Source organism: Perognathus longimembris, chromosome 4 (assembly GCF_023159225.1).
Source record: "Perognathus longimembris pacificus isolate PPM17 chromosome 4, ASM2315922v1, whole genome shotgun sequence".
Classification (NCBI taxonomy): Eukaryota; Metazoa; Chordata; class Mammalia; order Rodentia; family Heteromyidae; genus Perognathus; species Perognathus longimembris.
The window spans coordinates 84,123,815-84,143,891 of NC_063164.1; the positions used below are offsets into that span (position 1 = coordinate 84,123,815).

Here is a 20,077-nt window from a genome sequence, read left to right on the forward strand (position 1 = left end):
TAAGCCATATTTCTAGTCCACAAATCTAATTTTAAAATAAGTACTTTTTATGGGTTGATTTTTTTGTTTGTTTGTTTATTGGTTGGTTGGTTGGCCTTGAACTCTGGGCCTGGGTACTGTCCCTAAGCTCCTTTTGTTCAAAGTTAGCACTCTACCACTTGAGCTACAGCTCTACTTTTGGCTTTTTTGGTGCTTAATTAAAAATAAAGAGTCTCATGGACTTTCCTCCCTTGACTGGTTTCAAACCATGATCCTCAGATCTCAGCCTCCTGAGTAGCTAGCATTACAAGGGTGAGCCACCAGTACCTGGCTAGGTTTTTTGTTTTTCTCAAAGGGAGGGAGCTGTAATATTTCTTTGGCTTAAAGAGAAGTAGAATATGAGTTGAAATATTGTTGATACATTAGATTTTCTCATGAGACATTTTTCCCCATTGAAAAAGAAGTGACTTCTAGTTGTATTTAATAGTTGTGGTTACATTTTAACCTCAAGATTTTAAGATAGTGTATAGTAATTATTGAGACCTAAGTGTAGTTTTGCTTCTTCCTCCTGTGGTGAGGATTCAGTCCTTGTGTGTTGATGTGACATTGTTTTAGAGAATCAAAAAATGTTAAATAATTTCTCTAGAATTACCCTATCTTCTCTTTACTTTCTTGTGCCTGTAACAAAGACAGATATATCAACCCATTTGGGTAGGGCTATTCAGACTATTTCTTAATGACTTTTCTTTGTTACTATTATTATCTTTAAGTAGTTTACAAAGGAGTTTTACTTCAAAGTGTCAAGTTATGAGCATCTTGATCAGTGTTAACATTAAACCTTCTTTGGTATGAGATATCTTTCCAGAAATTATAAAGAAGTCTACTTCTTGATCTGAGAATAATAATTCTGCTATTAACTGCAAGGATATTACATTACTCTATTGATTTGCAATTTACAAACCTTAATTTTGAATGTGTTTATTAGCATTCATTATTTGTACAAGTGGGTTTCATTGTGATGTTACCATACTTGCAAACAGTGCGTCCCTTTCTTCTTTCAATCCCCCTTCTTAACACAGTTTCAACAGATTTCATACATGCATGTAAGAATACAAAATGTGTTTTGATACATATTTCCAAGATTGGGGACTAAAGGAGTATGACAAGTCTGTCAGCATCCTGGGCTGACAGCAAAAGACTTAGGGCTAAATGTAGGCAATGCAGGTCTACAGAGAGCAAGAGAGAACCTACCTCCCCTTCTCACCTTTAGTCCTTTAAGGGAGCTGTCTTTGTTGGCCAGACCCTTACTTACAGTGTACCATCTAGTTTATCTTTTAGGAGACCAGACACATTATATTATAATAACATAATTATTTCTTCTAAAGTAATTATTAATGCTTGAAGGGAAATAAAAAGGATTGACCATGGCTTCCTAATTTAAAATCAGGATGGAAAACACATGAATTGTAATTTCATTCCTTTGGATATAAAATTAGACCTTTGGGAAGACTTACCAGCAAGTTTTCAACTGAAAGACAATCGCTCACTGGTAAGACTACTTTAAGTAAAATAGTTGTATTTGTTTTAAATAAAATTATTTACATAATTTTCATGATCATTTTGAGTTTAAGAAAGCAGTGCTATGTGACCTATTGCAGAATCAAGTCACTTTCTACATTTTTATCAATCCAGGCAATGTCTATTAATTACTCAAGTGCTAAGAATAAATGTGGAATCTGTCTTCTTGGCAAATGATCACACCTAGAGCTGCTGTTTCTGCAGATAGAATCATCCTCACATTTAATTTCTCATTCACAGAGTTAGCAGCTGTGATATTTGTATCTGTCAGAATCACATTTTTATCCCTAAGGTTAAGTTCTAACAGTGACAAATTCTAGGAGCAGGGATAATATCATGTTGGGTGATTATGGAGTCATTATCAGAATCACTGGTGTGCAGCTCCAGGACAGATACCTGCCAGGGAGGATTAAATTCTGATCTGTGGCTTACTTATGCTCATTGCTAAGAAGGATCGTCATGTACAGGGGCTGACCCAGCATGCAGTGTGCATTTTTAGAAAAAAACAAAACAAAAACGTGGCTTTAAAAAAAAAAAGACTTTTTAATAGAAATAGAGCATTGCCTGCGGGATCAGCTACACCTATCTTTAAAAAAAAAAAAGTAGCAGTGTGCTATTTTCTTTTTTTTTTTTGGGGGGGGGGTAGAATAGCCACTTCCTCTTTTAATTCTTTTTTTTTTTCAAATGCTATTTTCTTTAGTATCAACTAATCCTGGCTCTCAGATCCCAGTCCCCCAAAATAACCAATTATCTATAATTGACTAATAAGTAACAATGAAAATAACCTCAACAAAAATAATCCAGGTTACTGGTGGCTTTTTTCTATAGCAGGCATCAAATACAAAAGTATTCTTGATGTTATTTTGTCATTTGTTCACCCCTGTCAGAGTTGCTGTTCTGTAGACAAATTTTGCCTTGTCTGCTGGTGAGCTATATGCTTCCAATCCTCTTTTCATTTTGCACATTCATTAGTTTGTCCTTTTGTGTGTTAAGGATGTAAAATGAGTGTCCTGAAATATGCCTTTAGAAGATCTTTGGACTGCAAGAATGTTTTTACAATTAGCCACAGATAATTTTTAATAAAGATATGAAAACTTTATCAAATTAAAGAAAGCCTTAAATTGTGTCACTCAAAAACTTGTTTGGGAGAAAAAAAAAAACCTAACGTTTTCTCATGTTGTAAATAACTTCACTTTCATAGCTGCATGATGAGCTGTTAACTCTTATTATTTTATTTTCTGTCAGATTTTGAGGTTTGTTCGAGAGTGGAGTAGTCTGACTGCCATGAAGCAAAGGGTAATTAGGAAAAGTGGGCAGCTATTCTGTAGCCCGATCCTTGCATTGGAAGAAATCACAAAACAACAAACCAAACAAAATAGTACCAAAAGGTATCAATTGTCTTTTTTATTTTGTATGTTATTTTCATGGTTATTCTTAATGGACCCAATAATGAAATTGTGATGAGGGGGCTGGGAATATGACCTAGTGGTAGAGTTCTTGCCTCATATACATGAAGCCCTGGGTTCCATTCCTCAGCACCACATAAACAGAAAAAGCTGGAAGTAGTGCTGTAGCTCATGTGGTACAGTGCTAGCCTTGAGCAAGAAGCAGCCAGGGACAGTGCTCAGGCCCTGAGTCCAAGCCCCAGGACTGGCGAAAAAGGAAAAAGTTGTGATGAGCTAAGAGAAAAGTATGCATAAAAATCAGTCCTATTATTTCAGAGCAACCTAATTCAGTATTCAGTGAATTTGATCAAATTTGTTGAAAAACATCAGGGTGTCGGAATCTTATCTTATTGGTAGAGAAGCCAGAGTCATGGCTTCATGAAAGCTATGACTTGTTAAGCCTAAGACACTTATTAACAACAGTTAGACATTTTGCTCTAAGAATCTCAGAACATGCCCTGGGATCTACCTTCCTTGGCTTCCTATGGCATGAATTGTGGGTGCCATGCAGCCAGGGAGCTGCATCATCCCCTTTCAGCAATTCAGCTATCATGTCCAATAGAAGGAAAGTTAATTGTGACACATTTGTCACTCTTAACTGCTGAATCTGTGGGTAGATATTTTCATGACATCACAATTTTCTTTGTCTCCATCAAGTACACTTTTGTGTGATCGCAAATCCTTGTTTCTTATACACTTCTCATAACATTAAGCAGGGAGTGGCAGGAAAAGTGATCAGCTGCTCTGTTACTCTGTTCTTTCTTTGGAGGACATTACAAAACAACAAACCAAACAGGAGCATTGGCAGAACAAGCCCTTCAGCAAGTGTTTTTTGACTATGACTGTAATTTCTGTCCATCCTTACGTATAATCACTTTGTAAACTCAGTTCTCTACTTTTTTTTCCTCGTATATGCAGGTGAAGAAAACACATCAATACTTCAGGGTGAATGAAGGGAGTCAATTTATTAGATCCTAATGTTCCCATATAAATGAAGTCTCCTCATCTGTTTCAAAGTATAGTATTAGATAATTCTCTTGAATATGAGAATAGGAGTGATACTTATATATATTGTTAAGAGTAAAAATTAGTATTAAAAAGGGGATGGGGATGCATATTTATAATTGCTACTACTGATATAAAAATTACCTGGAAGGATACCTTTGAAACTCTTACTGGATATTTCTCTAGGACAGTGATTCCTAAAAAGGGGCAGTAATGCCAAGATTGCAATCTCTGAAAATATTTTAGATGATCGGGACTAGGGAATGCAACTGAAGAGCATCTTGTGGGTCTGTTTCCACATTTTTGGCCTGTGCCAGCAATTCTATGGAAAATTCTACATTGAATAAAACTGTACCTACAAAGAAACTTCTGTTTTTAGAATGACTGTAGTGTTACTATTGTGAAATCTTTTTTTTTTTTTTTTGGCCAGTTCTGGGCCTTGGACTCAGGGCCTGAGCACTGTCCCTGGCTTCTTCCTGCTCAAGGCTAGCACTCTGCCACCTGAGCCACAGCGCCCCTTCTGGCCGTTTTCCATATATGTGGTGCTGGGGAATCGAACCGAGAGTTTCATGTGTTGGAGGCAAGCACTCTTGCCACTAGGCCATATTCCCAGCCCCCCTATTGTGAAATCTTAGTGCATCATTTTAGAGGATTTTTAGAGTGGTAGGCACTTTATACATTTACTCTAGGGTTAGAGTGGTAGGCACTTTATACATTTACTCCAGGGTTATAAATTCATGACTTAAATAAAAAAGCAAAAGAAAGAACCATCAATGAATAAGAAAAGGATGAGACCTAGGTTAGGATGATAGCAAAGAGGAAAGTGCATAACCTATAAGAAGTCATTCAAGTTCAGAGTTTAAAATAAAATACTTTCTTAGTCAAATAAAGCCATTTGAATAACTGAGTTTGTCTGTGAGCTATCATTTGGGCCTCTGGCTAAAAGTCATGTACTAGTTGAAATTTTCCCACCTACATGTATTTATGTACATGTGCATTTGAAACACTTGTGCATGCATTTCTTCATATGTATGCACACACATGTACTTATACACAAGCATAAGTATGCACTAATACCAAAGCGTGATGCCTATTTTTTTCATATTTGTTCCAGTATTCTCCACTTTACTCTTTACCACTGTCTTGGTTGAAGCGTTGATCTTGTCTTTCTTACATAATAATAGATTCCCTTCATAACCGAATTTACAGCCCGTTCCAAGCATTTCTAAATATGCTGTATTGTTTCTTCTCCATCAGATATGAAGGACTACTTAAAGTTGGAAGAAAGACTGATTACATGTAAAAGTTGACCCCAAAATCACTACAAATCAAAGTCAGACATACAATGTTATTTATAAAATTAAATGTAGATGATGCAATATGGCTGTATCTTGTATTCAAAGCATCAAGTTAAAGAATCAGATTTGTATTTTTAAGAACTCACTCTGACAGAAGTTTGGAAATTAAATCAAAAAGGAAAGACTTGAAGTGGAGAAACAACATTTATTTCTTATTGTTGCCATAGCAACTTTCCACAAACTTAGTGTCTTAATACAATATATATTTGTTATCTCATAGTTCTGTAAATCAGAAGTTCATACTGACCCTTGCTGTTATTTTTACTATGTATTTTACAAGGCTAAAATGAAGGCAATGACCAAGTAGATTCTAGAAGCCAAGTCCAGACTTACTCAAATTATTGTTAGAATTCACTCTCTTGCACGTGTAGAATTGAGATTCACATTACTTCCAGGTCAACTGGGAGCTGCCATCAATTACTAGAAATTCATCTCCAGTCCTACCTATTATATGTCCCCTACGTCTCAGAGCCACAGCAGTGTCAGATCCTTTGCTTAGAAGGCTAATGGAACTTAGGGTAGTCTTAGGTCTGAAATGTTTCTTTATAGCATTACCTAGATTGGTAATTGGTTAGGTGACCTGAGGAGGAGAATCCTAGGAGATATCTTAATTCTACCAAAGCCAACCACAATGGTACATATGCCTTTAGTCCTAGCACACAGGAGGCTGATGCAAGATGATCACTTGAACTTAGGGGTTTTGAGATTTGCCTGGGTGACATAGTGAGAAAAAAAGGAAGGAAGGCGAGAAAGGAAGGAAGAAATGAAAAAGGAAAACAGTGTGTCTACCATCGAAGTTAGAAGACTATTGTAACAGTGACATTAGCAATAGGAATGGAGGAGAAAGAACAGAGTGCTATTAAGGAGGTATACCTAGATCCTCAAAATGCAACTGATGTACCTGCAGAGCTGAGATTCCATCAGAAGCACTCTGATTTCTCAAATCAAATCTGATTTCCAAAATCACATGAGTTTAGTCTCTAGAGAAACTAGAAAGGTACCAGACTTAGGACCATGCAGCTCAGTGGAGATAAATGGATATTCCTTTTTTCACTCATGTTCCAGACCATTAGTCACATTTTACGTCTTGGGCAGAAGAAGAGACGAACACAGCTCTTAAAAATATTTTTAATTATAGACGATAGATAGATACATAGATGCATAATTAGATACATATATATAGACAGACAGGTAGGTAGACAGAGAGAGAGAAAGAGAGAGAGAGAGAGATACACCAGACAGACTGGAATTTCCCTAAAAGTAATGGCTTGGTCTCCCAACAAGATTATCCTTCAGTGACTCCACAAGTTTGCAAGCTGAGATCTTTGCAGCCATCTCCAGCCCTCGAGGCTGCAGGTATCTGCCCTTTTATGCAGACCCTGAGCTGGCTAAGTGTGAGCAAAGGCTCCACCCCATTGTCTCCAACCCTCAGGACTGCATATGTTTGCTGTTTTGTTTGGGGGAAGTGCTTCTTTCAGCTTCTGGGCCTGGGGGTTTATCTGGGGAGGCTTGGTAGACAAGGATTGATTGAAATTGAATGAGGAAGGATGCCTGCTGTCTGCACTTTTCCCAGCAGTGAGTCCTAGGACAGCATTATGCAAACTTGTGACAAATATAGAAGGTGTATATAACTAAATGCTTTTGCTGAAATAAACAGAGTTGTGCCATCAAAAAAAAAAAAGTGAAAGCACAAACCAGGCACCAGTAGCTCATGCCTGTAATCCTGGGTACACTAGGAGGCTGAGATCTGAAGACCACTGTTCCAAACCAACACAGGCAGAAATGTCTGGGAGACTTCCTATCTAGGAATTAGTTTAGTAACCAACGTTTTCCCTCCCTATATGCCAAAATTAGGATCTACCACATCTCTTTGGGAGATGACATACTTTAAACTTAATAGCAAACCTCAATGGAAAATTAACTATTGGCAACTTCAAAACTTGTCACCTCTCTTTTTGGGGGTAGATCAATGGCGGCGGGGGGGGGGGGCTTTCAAAAATGTATGTTTAAGCTTCTTATATGAAGGCAAGAGATTATTTTTAGTTCATAAATCACTGACTAGATTTCTCAGCATCTAGTCACTGAATTAAGTTTCTAAGCATTTACACATTGAAAAATACCTGAAGAAAAGCTTAATATTCTATGGCCCTCAAAGTTAGAAAGATTTTGAGTTTATTTAGACTCCTTAAGGACGGACACTTTAGCAAAGTGCTTCTACCAATGGAATAAAATGGTTGAAGAAATGAGAAGTTTGGGGAAGTTTAGGAACTCAATGAGCAAGTTAAAGAACTCAAAAAAAAAGAAAGAAAAACAAAAAAGAAACAGATTCTTTTTTTAATTTCATTATTAAGTAGTTGTACAAAGAGATTACAATTCCATTTGTCAGGTTACTAGTACAGTACATCTTGATCTATGGAAGAACTATGATTCTCAAAAAGGAATTTAGCTTGTTCTTTTTGTTGTTGCTTTAAGGAAGACACACAAGTGGAAATGCAAATGTGAAAAGCTACCTATCTGTACTCTTACAGGAGAAATTTTAAAGCAATAAAAATGCCTTCCACTAATAGCAAAGGGTTTTTCCCAATGTTGTCTTGAACTCCTAAGTCCTCCTGCCTCTGTCTGCCACATGCTGAGATTCCAACATATGCCAAGTCAGCAGAGTTTTGTTTTGTTTTTTTTTTTTTGTGGCCAGTCCTGGGGCTTGGACTCAGGGCCTGAGCACTGCCCCTGGCTTCTTTTTGCTCAAGGCTAGCACTCTGCCACTTGAGCCACAGCAACACTTCTGGCCATTTTCTGTATATGTGGTGCTGGGGAATCAAACCCAGGGCCTCATGTATAGGAGGCAAGCACTCTTGCCACTAGGCCATATCCCCAGCCCCAGAGATGATTTTTTTTTTAATATCATGTGTTGTGGTAGTGAAAACACTGCCATTCGTTACAGATAGAGACATGCACTATTTATTTTCAGTATACTTAATGTGTAGTTATTGGTTGTAACATGGTTTGTGATAGCAAAGACTAGAAATGATATACATGTCCATTAATTAGAGACTAAATATATCACATGACTTATATACATAATTGAATAACATGTTACCAATTTAAAAAAGAACAAAGTAGCTCTGTGTATACTATTAAAAGTCGCTAAGATCCAAATTCATCCAATCTTTACCTGAAGATTGTGTCAATACGACATTGTCATTGATTTCTAAAAATAAAAGTGTAATGGGGAGTTAGTGCTAACGGGTATAATTTTCTTTTGCAGTTGGGGAATTGGCAGATAGTGGCAGATAGGTTGTTCAATAGCATTGTAAATGTACTAAATTGCACTAATTTATCAGTTTCAAAATGGTAAATTTTGTGGTAGTGAACTATATGTCAATAAAAAGTAAGGTGTGTAACAGATATATATGTATTTGTGCACAGAAAAAATAAAATTATTTCTATAAAAATTCTGGCAACTGGGGTGGCTTCTGGGAAAGAACAGAAGGTGGACTAGATTGAAAAGGAAGCTGAATCCTTCACTATCTCAGCTGTTGTCTGTTTTGTGGATCTAGACCTATGTCCAGATGTCACCTAATCAAAAATTAATAAAAGTAGTTAATCAAAAGAAGGAAAGCTGCTAATTGAGTATACCTTAGTAATATAAAAGCAAATTTTACTTATAATTATGCAATTCTATTTTATTGTGAACATCCTGGTCCCAGGGCTTAAACTCGGGTGCCAGATGTTGTCCCTGAGCTTTTATGTCAAGACTAGTGCTCTACCACTTGAGCCACATCAATGCTTCCAGCATTTGGATGGTTGATTGGAGATAAGCATCTCACAGACTTTCCTGTCCAAGCTGGCCTTGAACATCAATCCTCAGATCTCAGCCTCCTGAGTAGCTAGGATTACCAGTGTGAAGCCATCAGTGCCCAGCTACAATCCTTCCTTCCTTCCTTCCTTCCTTCCTTCCTTCCTTCCTTCCTTCCTTCCTTCTTTCCTTCCTTCCTTCCTTCTTTCCTTCCTTCCTTTCTCTCTCTGTCTCTCTCCCTTCCTTCTTCCCTCCCTCCCTCCTTTCCTTCCTTCCTTCCTTCCTTTCATCCGTCCGTCCGTCCTTCCTTCCTTCCTTCTTTCTTTCTTTCTTTCCTTCTTTCTTTCCTTCCTTCCTTCCTTCCTTCCTTCCTTCCTTCCTTCCTTCCTTCCTTCTTTCTTTCTTTCCTTCTTTCTTTCCTTTTGTGCCATTCCTGGGGCTTGAACTCGGGCCTTGGGCATTGCCCCTGAGCCTCCTTTGTGCTCAAGGCTAGCACTCTAAAACTGGAGCCATAGCAACAACATCCAGCTTTTTCTAAGTCGTTTATTAGAGACAAGTCTCATGCATTTTCCTGCCAGGGCTAGCTTCAGTATGAGATCCTTAGGTCTCAGCCTCCTCAATAGCTAGGATTACAAGTGTGAGCCACTGACACTTGGTTCTTTTTAATTTTTTTAAGAGAGAAAGCATATTAAATTATTGACAATCACCAAATGGAATGTACTCTATTTTTATTGAGCTCTTATTTTTATTATCAAGCTATCCAATTAAAAATACTCAAAATATAAAGAAATTCAAGTTTAAACTATTTTTTTTAATTCTACAAGATGTGTAAACTACCAGAGAAACTGGGCCATCCTAATTAGAAGGAATTAATTGGGTAATTGCATTTTTACCTACTTAAATTCCCTTGTCACCTTTAATTAGAATTACTTTCCTCTTCTAGTCCCGAAACCATTGTGTGGTATTGATAGTGTTATATAAAAAGGTTCTGAATCCCACATCAAGACCAGCTTTGTTTCAGTGCAAAGAATCTATAAACCTTGTATGGGCTGATAATAATGAGAACAGCCTTCAGGTTATAGGAAATGTGATTGAACCTGGATAAGTAAAATGAGAATCACAATTATAGAAACCACTGCTACAGTATTGGAACTGAGTAAGATAATTTACAGGTGCCTTGGAGAGAAGGTGGAGTGGGAGGTAAGATACTGGGCAAGTCTCTGCATAGTTTAACAGGTAGTTTCTGTAAGGCTGTTTCACCTGTGTTCAATCTTTTTTATTCCCACATCCACTTTTTTCCCTCTAAGTCTTGAAAATTGGTCCAAAGGGTAGTTTAATAAGTATTGAATTTCTTAGAAAAATAAATCTTGAGGGAACAAAGTAAAACAAGGAGAGAGATCTTCCCCAGTAAGATAGGTTTGGGATGAGAAAGAGGTCACCAGTGGAGGAAAGTGCTAATGCAGAGATTGAATGAGGATGAAAATAGTCAAGGCAATTTATTTGTATGGATGAAAATGGAACTGTTGAGACTGTTTTAAGAAACTGGGATTGTAATAAAGAAGAGTGATTGAGGGAATGAGTCTGATTGGGATACATTGTAACATTTATGAACCCTCTCCTTGAACAACTAATATGTGCTAATTTTAACAAGGAAAAAGTAAAAGACATGTTTCCTACATAATGAACACCTGGTGAAAGGACAAACAGTTCCTAACTTTAGTACTAGCACAATAATAGAATTATGTCTTGCTTTTGCTAATAGTGCTCTTGCAAAGAACAATGTAAACTATTATATGAGAAAAATCCACTGAATATATGTAAATTCTTCTAGATACATAACCAAAGAAGATGTTGCTGTTGCCTCAGTGAACAAGGTAAAGAATAATGGGGGCTGTGTTCGCCTGATCACTAAGGAGTCTAAGCCCCAGAACCCTTCCACAAAGTAAGGACATAGTAGTACTGAAAGTGTGCCTTTTAAAGTATGTATTAATTTCTGTAATAGTACTTTATCTTCATGTGTCATGTTAGAGGTTACAAAGAGCTTTCATGATATCACAGCTCTTTAGTCCTTCTAGAAACTCTGTGAAGCATCTGATCTCATCATCCTGGAAATAAGACATGATAGAAGGTAAGCTGTTTCCCAACTTTGCCAGTCCTGGGGCCTGAACTCAGGGTCTGGGCATTGTCCCTAAGCTTTTGAGCCACAGAGCTACTTCTGGCTTTTATTTGTTTATGTGGTACTGAGGAATTGAACCCAGGGATTCATGCATGCTAAGCAAGCACTCTACCACTAAGCCACATTCCCAACCGCTAACCCTAAACTCTTTTAACCAGACAAACTCTAACCAACCTTAGAAGACAGGCCAAAAAAAGCAGTTATTATTTCTAGTTTAGGACTTTTTTGGCGGGGGAGTGGGTATAGGACTTGAACTAAGGGCCTAAGTGCTATCCCTAAGCTCATCTGCTCAAAACTAGGGCTCTACTACTTTGAGACATAGCTCCACTTGTGGCTTTTGAGTAGTTAGTTGGAGGTAGGAGTCTCAGGGGTACTTTTCTGCCCAGGCTGTCTTCGAACCACAATCCTGAGTAGCTACGATTACAGATGTGAGCCACCAGCACCCAACTGTTGTAGGACTTCTTTTAAGTTGAGTAATGTACCTTTTTCTGATTCTCACAAACTGAGCACATATCTTCATGTTTCAGTTCTGATTTTAATTTTATCAGCGCTGAGTTTGCTTGTAGGAGACATAATATTTAGCAAGTTTTCCCTTGTCATTCCTGTCAGCATTGTCAACTACTTCGTTCTGTCACCTTATGGCTATGAAGACTTCCTGTATATATCCTGTAAGCTAGAAGATTCTGAAAGAGTTTGTACTGACCTCTTACCCACTATAGTTAGAAAAAAAAGGTAGCTGATAAGCTGTAGTTGGGATTTGACATTAGCCTCTTCCAGCCTAAAGAAACATTTTTTGGGCTCAGAATGTGGCTTAGTGGTAGAGTGCTTGCCTAGCATGCATGAGCCCTGGGTTCGATTCCTCAGTACCACATAAACAGAAAATGCTGGAAGCAGTACTGTGGCTCAAGTGGTAGAGTGCTAGCCTTGCTAATTTTCCAACTTTTCCAGATGTTTGAAAGTCTTAATTACTTAATATGGAAACATGTAAAATCACAAGCAACATATATCAAATTAATTTTTGTAACACACTGCTTTCCTTTATTTGTCAAGGAATACAAAATGCCCACCAATGCCCACCACAGCTATTTCATCTTCATACTGAACCACAAAATCTGTGGACTCTTGTGTTTACTGTTTATCCATACAGAAACTTTAAAGACCTTCTTACGAAGTATTGCTTATAGTCATCATTTACTTATTACCTATTTGACATTTTGTTTAATTGTAGAGAGCTTCTGAAAAATGGAAATTCTTATACATCTCAAGATGATCTCATTGTGAATCCTTGTACATCTAAAGGGTATTTGCAAGCTGTGGATAATGAAGGAAATCCACTTTGCCTTCGCTGTCAACATCCCACTAAGCAAGAGTGTAAAACAAATGCTTGGGATTCGCGGTTTTGTTCTCTGAAATGTCAGGAAGAATTTTGGATTCGATCTAATAATAGTTACCTTCGAGCCCAAGTGTTTGAAACTGAACATGGTGTATGTCAGCAATGTAATGTGAATGCACAAGAACTCTTTTTATGTGTGAGAGATGCCCCTAAAAGCCAGAGGAAGAATCTTTTGGATACTGCTTGGACTTCAAAGCTCCCATTAGAACAGGTAATTTATATCCTGTGACAGAAAAAAGGCAACATTGTGCTGAGTGATGAATATTGACTCCCTAGTATTATTTTTTAGCTTTATTTTGCTTAGCTTTTTCACTCAGAGCTAGAGCTCTATCACTTGAGCCATGCCACCACTTCTGGCTTTTTGCTATTTAGTTGTTGGTTTAGGCTGATTCCAAACCTCAGTTGTCAGATCTCATCCTACTGAGTTGCTAGGATTATAAGCAAGAGCAATAAAAAAGTATATGTGCAAATTATAGATAATGAACCCATCCATAAACCTAGCATCCAGTTTTAATAGTAAGCCACAATTTGCCATTTGTTTCTATCTGTTTTGTTGTTCTATTTGTTTCTATTTTTGCCTCACTTTTGTTTCCCTCTTGGACTATTTTAAAGCAAATTCTAAACAATAGTTCATTATTTTCATTAGGTATTCCAAAGGTAGCCTTCCTTCCTTCCTTCCTTCCTTCTTTCCTTCTTTCCTCCCTTCCTTCCTTCCTTCCTTCCTTCTTCTCCCTCTCTCAAACTCTTTCTTTGCCCTTCTCCCGATTCTTTCTTTCTTATAAATGCATCACAATTCATATGACAATTTCTTAAATATAGTAAATTCATTCTTAGTCTCCAAGATTGGCTCAGGAATGTTTTTCAAAAGTTAACTTTGTCTCAAGACTGGCATACATAAAAAGTTAATTTTGTTCGATTTAGAATCAGAATAAGATGTAAATATAATTTTTGTTATTATTTTAAGTTTTATCTAATTTCTAATAGTATTCAATCTCTTTTTTTAAACATTAATTCTTGATAAAATTGGATTCTTTGCCTACAGGATTTCCTACAGTCTAAATTTATCTCCATGTGTCCTTATGATAATTTTTTGGCATGTTCTTCTATCTCCTTCAATTTCCTGAATATTGGTAATAAGATGTAGAAGCTGGATTAGATTTTGATTTCATTATTTTGGGAAAAGATCTTAACAAGTGACACTTTGCATCTAGAGACACAAAGTCTGCTGGTTCCACTTTTCATGATGCTAATATTGAATGCAAGGGTCAATAAGTAATCCGAAAAATACAGTTCATTGTGATGAGAAAGCTGTGTGTTTGTGTGTTCATGTGCATGCAGACAGGTGTGTATGTGTATTCATTCCATTGTGAAATATAATTTTAGTTAAGGAATTTGTAACAAAGTATTGTTTATAGCTCATAGGCATCAGTATTCACTTGGATTTCCAAAATTCAGCTGGCATTCTGATCTTGTTACCTGAACAGTTTGCTTTTTCTTTTGTTTTGTTTTTTTGTTTTTGCCGGTCCTGGGGCTTGAACTCAGGGCCTGGGCTCTGTCCTGGGCCTCTCTGTGCTCAAGACTAGTGCTCTACCACTTGAGCCACAGTGCCACATCTGGCCTTTTCTGTTTATTTGGTACTGAGGAATCAAACCCAGGGCTTCATGCATGCTAGGAAGGCACTCTACATCTAAGCCACATTCCCAGCCCACAACTGTAAATTTTTAACTAAAGCAAGATATAATTTTATAGTGGCTTAACTGGATTTTAACTGGATTAGAAAAGATAGTTTATTCCTCCACTATGCAAATTCCTAGCAAATTCAAGACTTATAAGAGAAATATTTTATTGCTTCCAATTGCTACTAAAATGTTAGATGAATTACTGCCGGCTAAACAAATTGCATATTTTTATTTACCTATCATTGCTGTATTACAGAATTAATAGAAGTGCTATAAAAATAAATTTATCTTTGAGAGCTATAGAAATGAACTGTTTGAACTGGAGTAGTGATGAGAGGTGCACAACACTCTTCTAAAGAATATCTACCACACTCCAGAGACTGTCACTGCCTCAGCAGACAGGCTTCCCAGAGATGCCTGATGAAATGAAAGAAAGTCATCTTGGAATCAGCCTGTTTAGGAATGCAGATGTCACGTGTTACATCCCAAACCATAGTGCCATAAGAATAAGGAGCTTAGATTGCGACAAACCAGTTTGTGAGATATTATGGCCCAGATGTGGCCCTAGTTGATTTGCTGTACAGTAGCTAGGGAAAAATAAAGCAGAAGCTTTGGGATCTAATATTAGGTCTGTCAGAGTGAAAGCTATTCAGAGAGAAAGAATTGGTTACAAAAGGCAGACCAAAGTAGATTTTTTTCCTAAGAATGTTACATTTAGACTGTTATTTCTAGTTTCTTCTAACAATGCCAACCTCAAAATCAAATCAGTGTGTATCCCCTAACAGCTGTTGGGAAGCTTAGTACTGAAGAGGAGTTAAGGCAGGCTGTGACAAAAGTCAGCCAGACAAAGTTTACAGCTTCACCTTCACTGCCTCCTGAGGTCCCTCACAGGTCAGCAGTATTGATCAGGTCACGGTGCCTACGAGGAGCTGGCACGAGGACTTTCTTAAGAGTGTCTTAGAAATGACTTTAGGTTCTAACGACTAGTAGTCATGAAAGTGATTATAATTTCTACCTATCCAAGACCAAGAAAATAAAAACAACTGGCATACTCCTTTTTATAATGTAACTACACTGCCATTATGCACACTGGTTTTACTGCCTCTAGTAAAATGTTAAAATACATCCAGTTTTTTATGTAGATCATCATTGACTAAATACAAAGGGTGTATATAGACTGTCCTATAGAGTGGCTTTTTAAGTGAATGTATGTGTTAATTCCAAATATGCAAGTTACAAAAGGTTACATTGTAATTCATGCAGGTTGGGAAGTTCTCAGGCAAATAATGTAACATTTCTGGGTATTGGTTTTTACTATTACACTGCTACTGATACAGTGCTAAATACATTTAAGTCAGCAATTGAGGTTTGTTGTTTTGTTTAGTGCTGGCCTAGGGCTTAAATTTAGGGCCTAGCTACTTACTGTCCTGAGCTTTTTTTTTTAAGTAAAGGCAAAAGACTCTACCACTTCAGCCACAACTCCACTTCTGGCTTTTTGGTAATTAGTTGGAGATTAGTTGGAGATTAGACTCTCATGAATATTCCTGTCTGTGATGGCTTCAAACTGCAGTCATCAGATCTTAGCCTCCTGAACTAGGGTTACAGGCAAGAACCACCAATGCCTGGCTATGCCACCAACATCCCAGTAGAGTTTTAATATTCAACCTGTTCATATTCTTTTCTCAATTTTGGCTTAGTGAATAAATTAACTAACTACCTACAGAAACAACCAGTTTTACCAAACTGTGAAGAGGCTTGGTAATTTGCTTATAACTTTCTAAAAATGGGTGAGGTGAGGGGGAAAAGTCATTTTCAGATACACATTTTATTGCTTTTAAATTGCTAACTTAGAGAGTTGGGTTTTGTTTTTGTTTTTTTGCTCACAAATCTATAAAAAGCTATCCTAATGTATTTTTGCCATGATTTTGCCGTGGAAACCTGATTTTACAATGCAAAACCAACAGTTTCTCCGGTGTCTGTTGAAAATTGCTGATCTTTTGTGTTTTTATTGCAGCTGAATGAAATGATAAGAAACCCCACAGAAGGACATTTCTGGCAGGTGGATCACAGGAAGCCAGTGTATGCAGGAGGGGGACAGTGTTCGCTGGACAACCTACAGACTCTCTGCACAGTCTGTCACAAGGAGGTCAGTGATGCTCACAGATCACTTTGAGTCCATTCTGAGCAAACCGGTGGAAAACTGAGCATGGGGTGTGTGAGCTGACGTGGAGGAGCTTAAGCCTCTGGTCTTACCTCTCAAGGCCTTTGCCATCACAGGTGAAAGGGAAGCTGCTTGCTTACTAATTTATTCTAGTGCCTAAGACATACCTCTGCTAGCTAGAAAACAAAACTTGAGATCTGGGATTATGGCCTACTGGCAAGAGTGCTTGCCTCACATAGATAAAGCCCTGGGTTCGATTTCTCAGTAAAGGCCAGAAGTGGCACTATGGCTCAAGTGGTAGGGTGCTAGCCTTGAGCAAAAAGAAGCCGGGGACAGTGCCTAGGCCCTGAGTCCAATCCCCAGGACTGGCCAAAAAAAACACACACAAAAAAAAAAAACTTGAAGGCATCCTACATGTTGCCCTCTTCAAGAGACACAGACCCTAAAACTGGAAGTTTTGTGTATTGGGATAGTGATATGTTTTCATATAGCTAAGTGTGCCTTAAAGTACCTGAAAAAAGTCATGAATTATCTCTAAGTCTGCCTCACTTAAATGCAAAGATCGCACTATTGGCTTACATTTGAAATGTATTAGCTCTACCACATTTTTTTCAGCAATTGTCCATTATCTATTGCTTAAAATGAAAGAGAAAAATTATATAGAAAACTTTATCTCCCAGTATGAATGTTTAAAATATGGTCTTATCAAAAGCTAGAAGGACCTACCTGTTGAGATAATGTTAGAAAGAAGTATATATTTGGACTGGAGGTGTGGCTTAAGTAGTAGAGCACCTGCCTAGCAAGGGCAGGCTTCTGAGTTCAAACCCCAGTACTACAAAAAAATTAAGTAATTCATCAGTTAAATTAAAAATAAAAGCATGTGTTCAGCATTCAACTTTGTAGCCAACTTATCACTTACTGGCTGCATTGTAGTCTATTAGTTTATGTGTCCATTTTCATACTGATTAATATTTAAGCTGTTTATATATTTTAGCTCTTAAACATGACACCCAGAACATTTCCTTTAAACAAAACTGTTTCCTGCATTTTAAAGTCATTCTTTAAAATAGATTCTTAGATAGCAAAAATCACTGAATAAAAATATTTGAGCATTTTTTTAATAATATAGGAGTTAATAACTAGTAACCTTTCATTGGGCTTTATTCTGTTATGTTTTCTCAAACCCCACAGTGAATGGAGTATCCCATTTAACTATGCCTAAAGGCATTGTTTATAAAAAGGTCTAATCAGTAATGTTTATACTTTTGAAAACTTCACCTCCTTTGCCAATGTTTATAATACATGAGACTTTTTAGCTTTCTTTTAAATTCCACAGTATCTTCTCAAGCATAATTTTTATGTATATGAAATAATATTTTTATTTTGTTTTTAGTTTTACTTTTATTTTGTCTTCACTTTTTGCTCCTGGCCATTTCCGATGAACATGGACTTCACTTGGAAAAAAATCCATCACGTTTCTCAGCTATGCAAAAGTATGACCAAATTCAAGACCTATTAGAAAATTAAGAAATAACTGAATAAAATTTAGTTCTTTCTGTATTTTTTTCAGATTATCATGAAAAATTTTACTTGTGAGATTAGAAGACAAACCCAGATCCAGTCTATGTCATTTCTACATTGTCTTATCTGTTCAGTTAGGAATAAATAAATAGCTTCTGGGCCCAGAGATCAGGAGGATCTGGGCAGACTTTCTACCCACTGCACTGTGGGAAATCTCAAGATGTCCCTTGTACACCTGCCTAAATGAGGAAAATCATGACTTCCAACAGTCTCCAAATAAGGGATTCGTGTCTTAAGGAATAGCAAGTCATCCTCTATAGTTTTATGTTATCTCGTCCAAATTGAATCCTGATGAATGTAGGATTTCAACTCACTTTTCAGAGCTGCCAAAGTACGCTGCCTTTTTGCACAGAGTACTCCCTATTGGCCAAGCACTGAGTGTAGTGACAATATTGATTTTGTTTTTCCAAATTAAAGTTGTAATAGTTTTAGAGCTCTTGTAGCCAGTGCTTTACTCCTAATGTTTACAACGCACATTTGTTAACTTGCAGAGAACTGCCAGACAAGCCAAAGAAAGAAGTCAAATGAAAAGACAATCTCTAGCATCAAAGCATGGATCTGACATCACACGATTTTTGGTAAAGAAGTAGAATGGAAAATATATAAATGGATGATATGGTTTGCATATGGAAGAACTAAACATAATTCCTCATGTTTATGTAATATTTGAAGAGTGAAAAATTTAGAACAAATCAAGAACTCAAATTTAGGCTTTGTGCTAAGTATTTTTTAGTGTGAAATACTTTTTGAAAGTAATTAACTGAATATTTTATGGACTAATTGATTTCATGCAGAATCTCAATTATGTTTCAGAAAGATTTTTGTTAAGCTTTTATTTCCCCTAGTATGCCTTAATTACTATATTATGCATACATATTACTTGAAGAATATACTCTAAATTACCTGAAAAATGCTTCTAGATTAGTATTGGTTCAGAACTGTTGTTGGTATAAATGGACCATTGCAAAACAATAAGGAAAATTGGAGTGGTGAATCATCATTATTCAGGAATTCTGGACCAAGCATGACCAGCCTGCTTAGTATCCAAGAGAGATTTGTTCATTAACTGCCTCTAAAATAGGCTTGAGTTTCTTATTTTGAATATTAACTTTTTTTGCTTTATTTCTCAGCCAGTAATCTATTGAAGCTAAATTGTTCCTGTGGTGTTCATGGATAATTGGATGTTCTGGATAATTATTAAAGCTATTAAATAACTGAAAACATAAAATATAAATGCCACATGAGCCTCATTTTTTCAAAGTTTTTCTTTCTTTTGCTTTTGTTTTTAATATGTAAAACTAGACTTGACATGCTTTGTCAGCTAGTTGTCATATTTTGATGTTAAAATCCTATTTAGTATTTATTTCTCATACCTCTTAAAAAGAATGATGGGTTGTAAAATATTGTGCAGGAAAGCAGAATCAGATGTTAACGTAAATTTTAAAATACAGTAGTAATATTAAAATGTAATTACATTTTAGACATATTAGTGAAACACACTGAGTACCTACTCCTGTCATACGTTAGAATCCGAAAAGAGTCAAAACTACACAAAGTATAGTCCAAGGAAGAACTACATTCCCGAAGACACATATCATTTGGATGTAAGCCTCATTATTTGAACATTTCCTTGTTTTAATTAGTACCTGGCATTTTACAACTTATTTTTAGAAAGAGTATTCAATCATGAATACTCCTTCCAGAGTTGTTATTAAGTTTGTAAGTATTTCTTGTATGAGATCAAATAATGCTATTTCTTTTATAAAGGAAGGTGAGATTCCTTTGGCCTCTTTTCTGCTTGGTTGCTGAAGCTTTTAGCAGGTTTTTGCCTCTTTTCCAGGGTAACCTAGGATTTGTCAAGGCTGAGAGCCTAGAAGCCCAAAGCCTGGCACACCACCTTTCTTCCATCATGAGGTATTTGCAAGG

General features: G+C 36.8%; 1 protein-coding gene across 8 annotated transcripts in view; it reads left to right on the forward strand.

The window, feature by feature from the left end:
• Zranb3 (zinc finger RANBP2-type containing 3) overlaps window positions 1–19,723 on the forward strand; it is a 207,078-nt gene extending 187,355 nt beyond the window's left edge. For all 8 annotated transcript variants that reach the window (XM_048345569.1, XM_048345573.1, XM_048345575.1 and 5 more), the window contains 6 exons: window positions 1,427–1,528; window positions 2,803–2,945; window positions 10,993–11,103; window positions 12,566–12,941; window positions 16,424–16,555; window positions 18,643–19,723. In XM_048345569.1, coding sequence (XP_048201526.1) covers window positions 1,427–1,528; window positions 2,803–2,945; window positions 10,993–11,103; window positions 12,566–12,941; window positions 16,424–16,555; window positions 18,643–18,741 — 963 coding nt within the window. In that variant the 3' untranslated portion in view covers window positions 18,742–19,723. The remainder of the gene's footprint in view (window positions 1–1,426; window positions 1,529–2,802; window positions 2,946–10,992; window positions 11,104–12,565; window positions 12,942–16,423; window positions 16,556–18,642) is intronic.
• Window positions 19,724–20,077: the final 354 nt, after the last annotated feature.